Source organism: Plecotus auritus, assembly GCF_963455305.1.
Source record: "Plecotus auritus genome assembly, chromosome: 7".
NCBI classification, from domain to species: Eukaryota; Metazoa; Chordata; class Mammalia; order Chiroptera; family Vespertilionidae; genus Plecotus; species Plecotus auritus.
In genome coordinates this window covers 112,279,754-112,296,168 of record NC_137774.1, presented here as the reverse complement: position 1 = coordinate 112,296,168, position 16,415 = coordinate 112,279,754, and the positions used below count along the sequence as shown (strand labels likewise).

Genomic DNA, 16,415 nt, shown 5'->3' with positions numbered 1-16,415 from the left:
GCCCAAGGGCCGCGGGTTGAGATCTGCTGGTCTAAAGCTTCCGAGTGAAGAGTCCCTACAGGGTGCAGATGATTTCTGCACGTGGGGGTTTGAAGGCGGGATGTGAACTAAGATTACTGAAAAGTAAGGAGCGCGCACCTCCTCCCAGGCTGCCCTCCGCAATAAACTCTGAGTCAGGGGTGCTGGAGAAAGAAAGTTGTTCCTACAGCTTATTAGCCCACCTCTCTTTCCCCCCAAATATTCATCACTGCCTGAGACGAAAGTATATTTTTGAATATGGTAACACCAGACTGGTTTCTTCTCTCTCAGCATTGTCTTAGATTTCTAGGGAGGTGTGGCCAGAGGAGGCAGCCCCCTGGCCTTCCCAACAGCTTAGGGAGGGAAAAAGTGCCCCATACCCAGTGTTCACATGGACCTTGTGCTTCTTCAAGGGGCCACTCATGAGGTGGGAGAGGACTAAGTATTTATTATACATTTAAAAAGAAAACTGGATTATCTTATTGGAGCCTAAAAGCCACTTGCTAACCATGAGAGTCAGCTGACTGCAGGCTACCCATAATGCACCATGCTTCAAACAAAAACCTCACACGGACGACAGCCTGAGGCCTCTAAGAATGCATTTTTAAATATAGATGTAAGAACTCTGACTCTTGTGTGGCAAAAATCTCATCTAAAAAACCCAAAGCATAGAAAGAGACAGACACTGAGAAGGCAATGAACCTGGCAGGGCGGCAGGCTCATGAATTCAGTCAATTTTGTCAAATGCAGTCATTCCATTTCAGAATCTGCAATGATTGGAAGTGCTATGCTCTGTCAATATCACAACAGGCCTGGCTTCATGCTGTCTCTTTTTCATGAAATGTGGGCTGCCTGTGAGGACGAGCATCGCTTCTCTTCACTTGAATTAGCACAGTGAGAAAGCAGCGGAGAACCCGGAGGATGGGGATCACAGAAACGCCTGCAGTGTTAAGGGAGAATCGGGGCTCGGGGCTCGCCAACCTGAAGCCTCTAATTAGAGATTAGTGTGACAGGAGTCCCACAGCCACACTGTCAGTGAGAAAAATTAGTGACATTTTCATTCCCTGTTTTACCCAGCGATCCTCCACCAAAAAAGATGTTTCAAGCCAAGTGTAAGTTCTAGACACCAGTCCTGCATAGGCCATTCTGAGGCCACAGCCCATAGCCACCGAGATGACCCACCGTGCAAGTCTGTACATTTTTAAAAATAGATTTGCATATGTATTGCAGATGAAAGCCATGACAGACACGTGTGGGACAGGGGATGGAGGAAACCTCTTGGGCACTCATCTGCAGCACTCCAAATGGTTCGGCAAAAGATCAAGTCTTTGAGAAAACCTGTTCCCTAATAAGATAATTAATGTAGTCACTGAGTGGTAAGTGCGATGTATTTATGGAACACATCTGGGTGTTTCTAAATTAAACTGGCAAAATTAAGCTGGAAAATACAATTGAGGCAGAAAACTCTCAGAACTAAAAAATGTGTTTTCTCTTATGCTTAATGGCTTTCTTGTTTTCAGTTTTTATTTTCTTATACAAAGCGTATGGCACCAGTGGACACCTGATGACAAAAATTTCTTTCTAAATTGCAGTTTCCATCAGGTAGAATTTATGAATTTGACCTGTTTCCTAAAACACATTTATTATCAGAAAAAATTTATTCTGCATAAAAGTAATCTGTAAATCTGTAGATTAAGAAACCCCTACAAGAGCCGGGCCGGCATGGCTCTAGAGCAGTGGTTCTCAACCTTTCTAATGCCGCGACCCTTTAATACAGTTCCTCATGTTGTGGTGACCCCCAACCATAAAATTATTTTCATCGTGACCCACAGGTTGAGAACTGCTGCTGTAGAGCCTAAGACCATCGGAAAACACAGATATTTACATTACGATTCATTAAGAGTAGCAAATTACAGTTATGAAGTAGCAACGAAAATAATTTTATGGTTGGGGGTCACCACAACATGAGGAACTGTATTAAAGGGTCGCAGCATTAGAAAGGTTGAGAACCACTGCTCTAGAGGTTGAGCATCAACCTGTGAACCAGGAGGTCAGAGGTCGATTCCAGGTCAGAGCATATGCCTGGGTTGTGGGCTCGATCCCCAGTGGGGGGGGCGTGCAGGAGGCAGCTGATCAATGATTCTCTCTCTTCATTGAAATTTCTATCTCTCTCTCCCTCTCCATTCTTCCTGATCAATAAAAGTATATTTTTAGCCCTAGCTGGTTTGGCTCAGTGGATAGAGCATCGGCCTGCGGACTGAAGGGTCCCAGGTTCGATTCCGGTCAAGGGCATGTACTTTGGTTGTGGGCACATCCCCAGTGGAAGGTGTGCAGGAGGCAGCTGATCGATGTTTCTTTCTCATCGATGTTTCTGACTCTATCCCTCTCCCTTTCTCTCTGTAAAAAAATCAATAAAATATCGTTTATATATATATTTAAAAACCCTACAACAAGTGCTATTTTTCATTTTCAGAAGAGAGACTACATAAATCAGAGCATTTCAGGGTTGGCCTCTGAAGGATGCTGAGTCCCATGGCACATCAGCTGCCTGAACTCTGTGACTGTCCTGAACCCAGAGAGCGATTCGCGAATGTTACACTCAGAATTCCCAGCTACAGGAAACTGGTCTTATACCCAAGGGGTCATCTTTCTTACTCATTCATTTATTCCCCTCTGCCTTGATACTTTCTATAATCAATCAAATTATTAAGAAGCAGTGGGATCTAAAGGTTATCAAACTTGCTTTTAGCTGAACAATACTTCTATAAACCACATAATAACTAAGTAGATAAACAAACTATGTAAATAAAATAAATAAATAAAGCAATAACAGTGGGGCTCTCTGGTTGAGAGCTGTCCCCTTAGCATGAGGAACCTCTTCAGAAGCATGGTGTTACACAGAATGCAGATGGGAAGCACAATCCAATCCACTCACCCATCATCTGCCCATCCATCCATCTATCATCCAATACATATCTTTTTAGCAACTACAATATACCAGCCACTATGGGAGGGCCTGACAATACAGCACAGAAGGAGACACTCAGGGACCTTACATCCTAATGAAGAGGTGAATGGTGGAGATGAAAAAGGTAAGAATTAACCACCACAACAAATAAGAGCTACTAGTTAATTGCTTACTTCATGTAAGAAACTTTGCACATATAAACTCACTTAATCCTTCAATAGCCTATGAGATAGGTGCTATTTTTACTTCCACTTCACAGATGAGGCCAAGGAGGTACGGGATCTGGAGAGAGAAAGGCCAGGAGCTTGGTGACAGGGACGACGAGAGGAAAGCATTGTCACAAAGGAGGGACGGTTACCATGTGGGCAGCTGCTAAGAGACGGAGCAGGTTGTGGACAGAGGAGTGGCCACTAGATTTGGTGACATGGAAGTCACCAGTGACCTTGAAAAGAACAGAAACGGGGGCACGGTGAGGATGGAAATAGGTGGTGAAAAAGGAAGGACCACTCTTCATAGCCAGTCCTTTTCAGGAACTTCCCAGGAGTGGCCGGGAAGCAGGGCTCCAGAGGACCGCTGACGCAGGTGTGCTATGTAAGTGGTTCTTCATGCAGAAGAAAGGTAAGTCTGGGTGCTGGTTTTGAAAATTAATTTGCAGTCTGACAGCACTGTGGCTGCCTGTTTGCTTGTCTCCCCCAGGATGCTGCAGGCTCCATGGGGTAGGAACTCGATCTTGTTCACTGATTTTTTCTGACCTGTCACCTGTTCAGAGTGACTGGAACATAGTAAGCAGCTCAATCGCTATTTCTTGAATAAATGAATAAAATATTTAATCAAAATTGGCAGGGGGGAAGTTTAGATTTTCTCTTTGAAAAACTACTTGCCAAACAAAATTTGCATGAGGCGAAGCACGGCCAGCCCTGAAAACCTGCTGCTGTGTGGCGGGCCTCGCGAGCAGGCCGGCCGCTCCTTCCCAGCGGGCAGCAGCCCCGTCTCCTGAGTCCCTGTGGGCCATCCTTGTTCTCACTTTGCAAAGTCAGGTGCTTACGAGTTCTGGAATTCGATCTGAGCTCTGTTAAGATATTGCTGTTACCTTTCCTATTTCTAAATTAGAAAAATAATATGATCCTACAACCTCATTCTTTTGTATAATTGCTTAAGTCGAATCTAAGTTCCAAGGAGATTATTTACTGCAAAGCAATGATGCTCCAGGATGCCTTCAGGCAAACGCCAACCAAACAGTCTCTCCACCCTACAGCATTTGGGGAACAGAAGGCCCTTTCCTTCCTCCTTTCACACACACACACACACACACACACACACACACACACACACACACTCTTTCACTCTACATCCATCCCATAACAGAAGTAAGCAAAACATAAGCAGCTATTTGCAGCACCCTCCCTTAAAAGGTTCACAGGAGATGATTTTCCTGAAGAAACAAACCAAACAAGCCCCAGCCTAGACACCGACTGGCTGTCATACTTGGGGAATCTTTACTCTTTCTGTTCACAGGAAAGAACTGAGATCCACTGGTCTCTGGGTTTCTTCTTCCTCTATAAGTTTGACTGTAAATTGATTGGTCTTAACTATTTTAAAAAATAGACTCTATGGTTTTTTTAGAATTGTTGTCTGAGTCTCAGGGGCCTAGTTTTGTTTGTTTTTTTTGGTAAGATCTTAGCATATAAGATGTACCTTCATAGCTAGAATATTATGAGCCAGGTGGTTCATATCATGGTTAAATATCTGATACATGATTCCGGAGCAGGTATGTATACTACATGAATAAATAATAACGAAAATAATAATAGTTAATAGCAATTACATTTATTGAGTATTTTCAGTGTGCATATCTTTGGGTTAAGTGCTTTGTTGCAATATCTCACTTAAACCCATAGGATACATAATATTATCCCATTTTTCAGATGGTGAAACTGAGGCTTTTAGTAGGAAGTTGCCCAAAGTCCCATAGACAGTAAAGCGATGGAAGTAGAATTTGAAAACGCCAATGTTCACCAAATAAACTTGTCAAAAAAGCCCCAGGCCAGCATTTTCTTGGTTTAATATCTAAAGGCAGGAAAGGCCTTTCGGCTACCACTTCACAACAGTTCAGGTGGAAGAGATGGGAACACTTGGCTAAAATGAGGTTGAGTGGTAACCACTATATCTCAGCTGATGGGCTTTTCCCTGTTTCAATTACCAGGAATAATCAGGAGAGGGTTGTAAAAATGTGTTTTAAAGTGCTCCTGTGTGAAAAATCACCTGGAGAAACTGTTTTATCAGCAAAAGAAACAGGATGCTGATACTTCAGGTGAAAGACTTAGGTTCAGATCTGGGAGCCAGCCACACGCTCTCACCATCTTTCCTCTCCCCTTTCTGCGGAGCACATGGCACTGCGGGCTGTTCATGTAACGGTATGTCGCTCACGGCCTGGGGCTGCGGGATCTGTACAGTCAGACCCCTCCTGCCTTGTTAGGAGAGAATGTTTTTGGTAGTGTGTGTGTGTGTGTGTGTGTGTGTGTGTGTGTGTGTGTTTTACACTTTATTTTCTTTGATAAGGCATACATTTTCAGTCTTAAAATTTGGCTACGGGCAATCTAGAAACAGCTGTGTGCACGTAGCAGGGAAGGGGCGAGCCCCTGCAGGTATACACTTTGTTTCATGGCTGAATTGCTACCAAAACAGTCCTGGACACAGTGCCCCGCAAATTATTTTCCCTGAAACTGATTTTCCCAGTTAGTTCTGTGTATTAGTTACAGAGTCCTATATTATTTTCCCCATAGGGCTTTCCTGCTTATGATTCCTAAACAAGCTGATAAAAACTCCATTTTCTCCACAGAAATATTTAGCTTGTTGAGGCTGTCTCTCACCATGATTACTTCCTGAGAAATGCAGTGGTCAATTTCCCCCTGAATATTTTGACATTAACTTGGGCACACAAGACTTGGCCCTGGGTAGTCCAAAACTGTAAAGCAGATCCTGGCTCTAAAGGGCTGACTTGTTTCTGTTACTTGTTTTCTATACTGGCTTCTCATTGACTTGATTAAGTGAAATATCTCTACCATTTAAATGAGGAACTTGTGTGAAAACTAAGATTCCATTTGACCTCAAGAAAGAATTTATTTTAAAGAAATCATCTATTTCACTCCCCAACTAAGTACTTCGGGAATTAGGGCAGGTGAAGAGAAAGGTCTTGGCCATGGCAGTTTGATGAGAAATGAATTAATTTCATTATTTCCATGGTGTGGATCAATAACAGTCGCCTCTGCAGCAGCCCCTGGCCTGGAGGCAGCTGGGAAAATCAATAGGATCACAGAGAAGCCCTCTCCTCCCCCGGCAGCCTCTCTGATCTTTTTTGGGTGGACTCTTCACGCCTGTGTAATTCTAATTTATGTCAACTAGAAATCAAAGAAATTCCGAGAGGCTTTGGTCATAGGACATTGGGGTGGACCTTTCAAAACCTATTTATGTCTCCTCCTTAAGTAACGTGGCCTCCACTGCCCTCCTGGCGCCTTAATGGGCCCAGGAGAAGTGGCCGTCCAACAGAAGGGCAGCTACCTGCTGCAGACGGAGGCAGAGGGATGGAGCTAGTAGACGGAGGTGCACTTTCTCCATCCTGTCTACAACTCTGCAGGGACAGAGGAACTAATAAGCATTTTAAGCAAAATGCTTTGCCAAGAGTGGCTCCCTCAATAACGCTCTTTAATGATACCCCAGACGCTGGCATTTTCAAATCAAATGAACAGTGTATAAAATTAGTTCTGCATGAAGTTAAAAAAAAAAAAAGAGTAAGTGAAAGGGAGCTTTTAAAAGCTCTAGCATTTCTCCATCCAACTGCTTTTCACAAGCATTTGGCATATGAGAATTGCTACATTTATGATGTTATTCGCTGCTCATAATTCAGGCTCTCTGTCTCCAAACTTCTGTATTAACACGCACTGCAGAGGTTTCCACCGCGACATTTTATCACCGAGGTTTCCCAAACCAGCCAGGCTGCCTCTGGCGAGGTCTGGTTTCTCAGCCAACGCAGTGCCACTGGGCTCCCTCCCTTTCATCAACCTTGTTACCCAAAACATTTTTCATTAACCTTGAACACTGTATTTCCATTTGCCCTACAGCTTTTCCATGAATTTTTTTTTGTCTTTTCCAGTTTTGTTCTCCATCCAAACTGCCTTGCGAGAAATGAGAAAAATATATTATTAGAAGAAACAGATCTATATAGAATCTAGCATTCACTGAAGTTGTGAAAATGATTTTTATAACCAAAGCCACCGTCTATAATTAAGGCAAGCAGAGTAAACATATTGCTCCGATTAGAGTCCCGTTGATTATACAAGTAGTTTTTACTAAATCGCCAAGTAAATGTGTGTTAAGTTGATAGGTGATTTGGGGTCAACTCTAATTCCCAAGGTCAAGTAAGCCTTTGAACAGTCTTTAAGGATATAAATTCACCCCAATTCATCAAAGCCATCTCACACAGCGTTTTCTTCTCTTGGTTCTTACAATGCACTAAAGTTTAGGAGATTAAGTGGCCTCAGCTTCAAAACCCAAAGTAATGCCTGTAAGGTGCTTATCCATCCAGCAATCAGTAAAGCTATTCAAACAGGGACTTCCTAAAGGACTTCCTAATTTTACAAGTACGCAGGGAATGCCACATTCGTCAAATGGCTGGAGGCCTCCTCCGTCATCACTGTTGCAGCCCAACAAATTTTACTGCTGTTTTGCTTAGACATTGTCTGATAATCTAAGTACATGTTGCTTTCGTCTGCAAGCAATATGTTTGATGTTTCTCATCTGTTCTTTGTTTACCTAATGAGAGAAATGGAGGAAAAACACCTTCCTACAACCAATGCCATGCATTTTGTTATTCTTACAATTTTTCAAAAACTCAAGTGAGGAAAAAAGCATAAGTTTGGGTCAAGTATAGCTTTCAGATTAAGTATAAGTGGCCCCAAATGAAACCGACTGCACAGGAAAGGAAACATAACCAGCCTTCAATATTTCTCAGAACCGTAGGAGCACGGCACACGCGTCCTGGGACACACAGATGTCACAAACCCTCTCCCCGCTCCATCGCAGTGCAGGGCCCCAGGGACAGCCTTTCTGAAGTGGGGGTAACTGTGCAGACCATTGAGATCTCTTGTTCACTCCTTTGGCTCCACGAAGGGGAAGGATAACTCATATTTGTGAATTATTTGTGGTCAGCAGGTTTGGTTAAGGTACAGGGAGAAGAGTGAAGGGCCCAAATTAATTTAGTTAGTTCTTTGTTGGCACAGATGATCACATTGAGGTAGTTCATCGTTGTCTCCATATCCCAATCATAATGTCTCTGTGCTTCCTGTTTTTATTAATTTTCTCCATTATTTTTCTTAGTACTTTCTTTTTGTTTACCTATTTGAATGGTCTGCTCTCCAGCTCACCCATTCCTCCCATTGCAGATCTTTCTTCATCCCTATGCCTGAGTTAGTACGTTGATCCCCAATACAGTGTGTCCCATGGATGCATTGGTTTTCCTTCGTAAAATGTATAGAAATGTGATTATTGATATCTTTTTTTTAAAAATATATTTTATTGATTTTTCACAGAGAGGAAGGGAGAGGGACAGAGAGTTAGAAACATCGATCAGCTGCCTCCTGCACACCCCCTCTACTGGGGACGTGCCCGCAACCAAGGTACATGCCCTCGACCGGAATCGAACCCGGGACCTTTCAGTCCGCAGGCTGACGCTCTATCCACTGAGCCAAACCGGTTTCAGCTGATTATTGATATCTTTGTATAGAAAAGAATCTGAAGTTTAAATTTAAGTGAGGAAAAAGTAAAAGGGCAAAATCTCCTGTAATCTGAGTTTATTTTTTTCCTTCCATTTTAATTCCCTTTCAAAACAGGATAGCAGGCAATAGACTTACTTTTTTCTCTTTTGGAAACTCAAATATTAAACCACAGGCTAATATAATGACATTGATGATAAGAATAATCAGCAACACTGAGCATTTTATATATAACACACAATATTCTAAGGGCTTGATATACGTGCACTCACTGAAATGCTCACAGCAGTTCCGTAGGGAAAGGTACTATTATCACCCCCATTTTTCAGACAAGGAAACACAGACACCGAGAAGTTAAGTAACTGCTCAAGATGACACAACCGAGTGTCGAGCCCAGATCTAAACCTGAACTCTGGTTCCAGAGTCCATACCCTCCACTACAAACTGCTTTTCTCTGCTACTCAAATTTTTCTTTGAGTCTTGATAAAAATTTGAAAGCGGGTAATGGATAGCATGATACCAATTTTGAAAGCTGAATAGTTGGTTACTCTGGATTTCCATTCAACTAAATCAACCAGGCGTTTATGTGCAGGTTTCACTTGCACGTTGTGTATGGTTTGGAAACTTTTTCTCTCTTCACGTTTGCCTCTGAGCTGCCTTAAGCCTGAGGGCGCCAGGCAGCAAGACTGGGCCCCGCACCCCCTGGCTGGCCACAGGCTATGGTCAGACACCTGGTGCTAGAGCCAGGGCCTCTCAGAGCAGCTCTTAAATTGGAGAAAGGATTCAGAAGCTGCCCCAGGAAATGGGCAAAACCCTCAGGGGTACCACCAAACAGAACAGTCACCCCATCTCACTTTGAACTAACTTGTATTTGGGTAGAAAAGGATCCATTTTTTTTTTTAAATTTAAAATTAGCAAAATGCTGGTTAGCAAATATATCTGAAATAATCTCCTGTACTAATCAGAACGTAAATTTCTTTAAAAATGTTTTTTAAATTGGTTTTTGTTTTTAAATTTTCAATGACAGTTTACATTCAACACCAGTTTGTATTAGTTTCAGGTGTACAGCATCATGGTCAGGCAATCCTATATTCCACAAAGTGTTCCCCCTGATATTTCCAGTACCCAACTGGCACCATATACACTAGTAGTTATTACAATACTACTGATTATATTTCCTCTGCTGTACTCCCCATCCCTGTGACTATTTTGTAGCACCAATCTATACTTCTCAATCCCTTCATCTTTTTCACCCAGTCCCACAAGCCCCCGCCCCTCTGGCAACCATCAGTCTGTTCTCTGCATCTAGGAGTCTGGTCCTATAAATTTCTATAGTTCATCACTGAAGTGCAGCTGATCTCAACAAATCCAAAGACTGATTTGTTGGGATACAGTGACCCACTTTGAATGCACATGTTTTTGGTGTCCTTGCTTACGTGGTATTCATGTAGGAGCTCCTCCAGCTGAGATTGAGGACTTCTGCTGTCATGGCTCAACATTTCTAGGATACTCTGCTGACTGTGGGCCCTCCCTTTAACTTTTTTAAAAAAGAACTTTATTTTAAAGTGACAGAGTTAGTAGTAGTGCTAGGTTTAGTTAGTAGTGAAATTTGAGAGAGACTTGTAACCCTTGGGTCTCAGGGCTGTTGCTTAGTAACAAAGTCAGTCAGCTTTCTAAGCTGGGCTGAGACCTTATAATAAAATCTCTCTAAACATTACCAATGGGCAAAGGCCTGGTATAAGTTGGGATTTTAAAGTGATTTTAAAGCATTTAGAGAACAGAATGGGGTCAATTAACAAATATGACAAAACACACAAAGGATTTGGGCTATTCTTCTATTTGCCCCAAATTTGCTACATTTAGAAAATGCATGTCCTTTGAGAGACATATAGTATTTAGTTTCACTCTCGTTTGCTAGATATGTCCCTAACCACCATTTGCAAAAGTATCATACATGTGTAAATTATTATAAGACACCAGCATTTTCTGAGCAAGTATCTGAGGTGGCTCTTTTCCAAGGAGACAGTCCCTGTGCCCGGAGATGCCCTGAGGATGTGCCACAAGCCTGAACACAGACTCCCGAGACCTGGGGTAACATCTGGGATGAGTGGCCTGGAGCCATGTGTGGTCTTTCTGAGACTCTATATTCTCGCCTTCACAGTATGAATAACTATTCCTTAGATCTGTTATAGGGAAAACACCTTCAAAGGGCCCCGTATTAAATATGGCCCAATTTCCCAAACTCATGTTCAGGTCTCTGGGCCAGCTCCACAGACCTACAGTGGGACCTCTGGGACTGTTTCTCAGCCTGTGCTAAAGGCAGCAGCTTAAATGTGGGAAGATGCAAATTCCCATGTAATATCCCTATTCCGGCCCATTCTTGCACCCCAGATAGTCAGAATACATAGATGTTGGGCACTGAAATTGCAGACTTTGAATTGGGAAAAAACAATCTGGCACTTTCTTTCCACCTTACTGCTGCAGGAAACTTGGAACCCAGAGCAGAATTTCACTGTTAGACCCTGCACGTTACAATGTGCCATGCAAACATTACACATTTTGTCCATGGGCTTTAAGGGTAGGAAGTCAAAATCAAAGTTGACTATGAGTATGATTGCTTTTTCTTTCTGCATAAGCACAAAATTCATTTTTAAACAGAGAAATGCAAATACAATGTCAGATTAGGTTAGAAAGCCAGGAATCTTAAAATGCATAGCTGTTAACAGTGCATGTATGTATGTACATGTATACATATATATATATACCTATATACATACATACCCACATACGTATATGGAGAGAGGGAGGGGGAGAGAGAGAGAGAGAGAGAGAGAGAGAGAGAGAGAGGGAGAGAGAGAGAGAGAGAGAAAATATGATATCCAGCTATTAACTACACTGATATTTACAAAATTAACTTGAAAAGTAACTCTTACTTTATCGCATCTCATCAGCCCCAAATATCTCAGAGACTTGCTGCTCTGCGCAATCAGGGTGGCTCCTTGGTCTGTAATTTCTTTACACCATCCGACATCCACCGTCTCTATTGTCATGCTGTATCGCCCAATGGCTATCAGCGCTGCGGAAGAGACGGGGAAAGAAGGCAGAATAAACATTAGCGGTGGAAGGGATCTCTATCTCATTATGACCATTTCTCCCATTTCCTCACTAAATTTGTTCCTGAAATGGTGTGTGTAAATGCATGTTTTATAAACAAAATTAAATTTAAAATACTGTAGGAAAGCTCGCCCTATGACAAACCATTTCACAAAGTGAATGATCATTCCATAATTTCCCTTTCATTGGAACACAACCTTTTATCAGTTTTACTCATTGCAAGGTTACCTGTACTTGCAAACATACATATCTGCAGAAGGAGCAAATTAAAATGAATTACACATAAAATGCTACAGAAAAACCCCAAGTAGTAACTAAACTTTACCCAAGATAACGTTAATTTTTTAAAAAAGAAAAAAATCCATATAAACACCATTTTGAGGTGTGTAACACTGCATATGAATTTCTTTACTGATTGGCATGAATTTTTCCATCTGTTCATGATCTTAAAATGTAAGAATATATAATATTTTTCACATTAGTCCTTCCTGGGACTGTTAGGAATTAAGAGTACATTATACATACAGTTGAATTTAATTGGTGCCACGCTATAGTGCAGTAACGGAAATGCATTTGTTCTGGTGAATTTCTTCCTCATATCAGAAGTATTCTTCCCATTAACATATAAAATGAAACCTGTCATCTGAAAACTATGACAGCATCTCTAGTCTCCTTGACTGTTTAACCTGGTACTAACGTGCAGATGCTCATCCCATAATCTCTGAGCTACCCTTCTTATCACTGCTCATAACCAGTTGCCCCATCAGAGTGACCAATCAGTGAATGTGGCTCTTTGCTGCGGACTTCTGATTGGACAGACATGCATGCCTCTACCTTTGTGAGCAGAAAAACAGATTTCAGTAACTCCATCCAGAGTATGTTTATGGTGCATTGGTATGTAAATGAAAACCCCCAAAGCAATGCCACAAATACTAAAAAGGAAGAAGTTGTTTGCTAATTATTTCCTCATTCTATGATAGGATGAATTGATTCACTAGATTAATAAGAGCAGAGTGAATTATTCATGTGAATAAATGTTAACTCTTACAGTTCAGAGAAAAGTATACTTGGCAAAATCACTTTGCTAATTACCTCAGTAATTTTTCTTTTACCATAATACTTATGCCCGTTCCTTCAAATATCAAAGACAGATATTTAAAGCTTACAAAAACAATAATCATGATCCCAGTGTTTTCCAGTGAAAATGCTATAAAAGAAGAGAAAAAAATTTTCCTGGAAGTTCCTCATGCCACTAATTTGCAGATGCTCTCTTCTTTGTGTTTGCTATTTTGGTATTTAGTTTTCCTAGGAGGTAAGGCAGGGCCAGGGGGTGATCTGCCAAAGGTTTGCTGAATGGTCTGAATGATACTTTTGTGTAGTAGAAGCAATGTCACAGGCCGATCCCATTGGTTTTCTTGACCTAAGAAAACTGTTGTTATCTCTGTTATGGTCATAACATTGGTTATGATGTCCTGAGGATCTCCTATGATGAACGAAGTAGAAGAAACATAAAAGAAATTCCTTTCAATACAAAGTGCTCAAACTGAGATTTCAAAAGACCACAAAGCATAAGTTGCAAGATGGCCCTGGGGCGGTAGATCGTGCACTTTTATTGAGGTTTGAGGCTAGAACATGAAAGCCCTGCAGTAGCTAGAAAAAGGTAAAGCAAATAACCTGAGTTCTCAGAGGCTGCTTCCTAAGCAAACAGAGTCAATAGCAATTTATTCCAGGTGCTAAAATCACTGGTGTCTGGTATTTTCTTTTTGGTCCAAATTAAAATAAACAGTAAATAAGACAAATGAAGATATATCAGGGTATTCAATTTTTGTTTTGTCATAGTTCTATTTACTGAAGAATTAAACTTTATTGTTGCTTAACTTGTTCATTTATTCTACAAACACTTCATGAGCTCTCCCTCTACAGCCTTCTCTCCAATAGTTACAGACTATCCAGGTACTAGGCACTGGGCTAAGAATTTTAGGTGCATTATCTCACTTAATCCTCACAGCAATGTTATGCAGTTGTATTGTTATTTCCATATTAAAGATCAGAAAATGAGTCACAGAAAGATTGAGTAACTTTCCCAGTATAACAAGATAGCAAATGGGGAAGTAGATAATAAGCTCAGAGCTGGCTCTTAGCCCCGGGTGCCCATCCAACCTACTAAGTTGGAATCAGTGGTCAGGCACTGGGCCATTGTAATTCACTGCACTACCAGCATGCGGAACTGTGGTGGGGCACAGGGGTCCCGTGCTGGGTACTGGGGACAGGACCATTCCCAGAGCTCAGAGGCCAGCTGCGTGGGTGTGGGTAAATGGGAGGTTTGGGTGGAAATGAGGAACAACCAAGTAAACAGTCACTTGGGGGGGTAGGTGGGGGGAAGGGAAGTAGGCTACCTGTGTTCAGCATATATTTCCCTTTACCAGGATTCTGGAGTGAAACACAACAGCTTATAGGTAGCCAAGTATTTGCCTGTGACTATAAGATTCTTTATTGGAATCTTCAAATTCTAAAACGCATACTGAGTAATTTACCTCTGTGACTATATGCTACCTTTGGATATTTTTTCATTGTTGCTCATGAGTTAGCTGTGAACCATGTAGAGTGATTTCAAATTCACTTGTAGCCTCACAATGTAGTAGATGTCTGGCCTCAGGATGACATTTAACATTCCTGAGTCTTGGTTTCCTCACCTGGACAAATGGGGATGTTGACTCCATGACCTGCCTACTTCACAGTGTTGGCTTGAGGTTCAAATGAGATAATACATGTAAGGGACTTTGCACTACATAAATGCCATGATTTTTTGATATTTCCCCAAACCATTCTACAGTACTGCAGTTGATTTAAAATGAAAAGACTTGAAAGAGTTTTGAAAAATAAACAGCTCTAGGCAAATGAGAGCATTATATAAGTACTTGGTCATTATGTCACTGCTATAGTTCTTGAACTGTCTACTCTCCATTGGTGTTCATTAAACCCATAGACTGCACCTGGGATTACAGGGCTCTAAATGTATGTATGATTATTACCTTCATTAGGGGCTGTTGACACATTACAATGATATTTATTGAGCCCTGAAAAGGGATAAATTATGCAAGACTAATTCCTAATCCCCATGCAATGTTAATATACTTTCTTTATGTACTAAATGCATCAAATAAAGTTAAATTTTAAAAAGTTACACCAATTACAAGCTGTAATTCAGTAACTCATATGATGATCAAGGAAGGATATAGATCAACCCATTAACAGGCATTTCCATAGGCATACAGAGTGACTGGAAAACATGGGCACATACGCACTTAATTTAGACCAATAAATTCCATTTCTAGGAAACTGCCCTGAAAATATACTTCTAATTTTAAAAAATTACATATATGTATAAAAGTTTTTTCGTGGGAGCATTGATTGTACTTGCAAACTTATGAAAACAGCCTTAATGCTCAAACATAAGAGAGTGGTTAAATAAACTATGCCACACCCGCATAATTGAACACAAGAAGCTGAAAAAAAAATGGGGTAGTAGATCACTGGGAACTTCCAAATCATTCAATGAAGAAATGAAAGTGCAAAAGAGCTTATAGGGCGTGCTACCACCATACAAAAGGGAACATGATAAAAATATGAATCTGCTCATTTGTGAGAAATGAATACAGGAAAGATTACCCAGAAAACATAGAGTCTATTTAATTATAGGGGGTTGGTGGGAAAAGAGAGGAAAGAAAGGGGGCACAAATGTGGTGGTGGAGTGTGAGGAGGGAGAGACACTTCTTGAAATACCTCTTTGGCTATAGCTTTGAATCTCAGAACGATAGTAATGCTTTACATACCTCCCACATAAAATAATTAAAGCCAACTAGAATGTGGGGGAACCCAAAGTAGAATACAAATAGCAACAAATCAATCCTAATTGTATTACCAATGAGCAGCGTGAACCTGCCGAGTAATACAACCACACTGAAGGGGATGGGAATTAAGTCGCTTTGGAAAACATGATTTTGACTGAATATTATAAGGTGCAAAACCAAAAAGAACTGCCAGCAAATATTGTTCTCTAGTTAGTAAATACGTTTCCCACAGAGGTGTGAGTGAGCAATTTAGTAACAACTTTATGTGTAATCTAGGATTGTAGATACTGAGTCTTTGAACTGTTAGAGAAATAGGTTACAAATAAGAAAAGGGGAGAAGATTATAATGAACCTGTGGTATTGAACTGAAATCAGAGGTATTAGAATGAACTCATATTTTTTATATATACACACATACACACATAGTTACATAGATAGACACATGTAGAAATAACTAATAAATATCATGTATGTGCATGCATGGTTTAGCACACATACATATATTTCCTATTTTTTTCTGCTGAGAGGGATAAGAGCAATGACACTCCAGAAACAATGACCTACTAGCACCCAGATCTTTTTTTTTTTTTTTTAAACATCATTCTCCAATAAAAGGAATCGGGGCTTCTTAGAGAAATGGTTGATTCCAGGTCTGGGGCAGGGAAAATACAAGATGAGGCTGGAACATCTTGTGTT

At 41.0% G+C, this 16,415-nt stretch overlaps 1 protein-coding gene across 1 annotated transcript in view; it reads right to left on the bottom strand.

Moving 5' to 3' along the window:
• The window catches only part of FBXL17 (F-box and leucine rich repeat protein 17), a 491,914-nt gene that overhangs the window by 12,826 nt on the left and 462,673 nt on the right, over positions 1-16,415 (bottom strand). Inside the window, exon 8 of the mRNA XM_080679035.1 lies at positions 11,688-11,830. Within this exon, the coding sequence (XP_080535161.1) occupies positions 11,688-11,830 (143 nt within the window). The remainder of the gene's footprint in view (positions 1-11,687; positions 11,831-16,415) is intronic.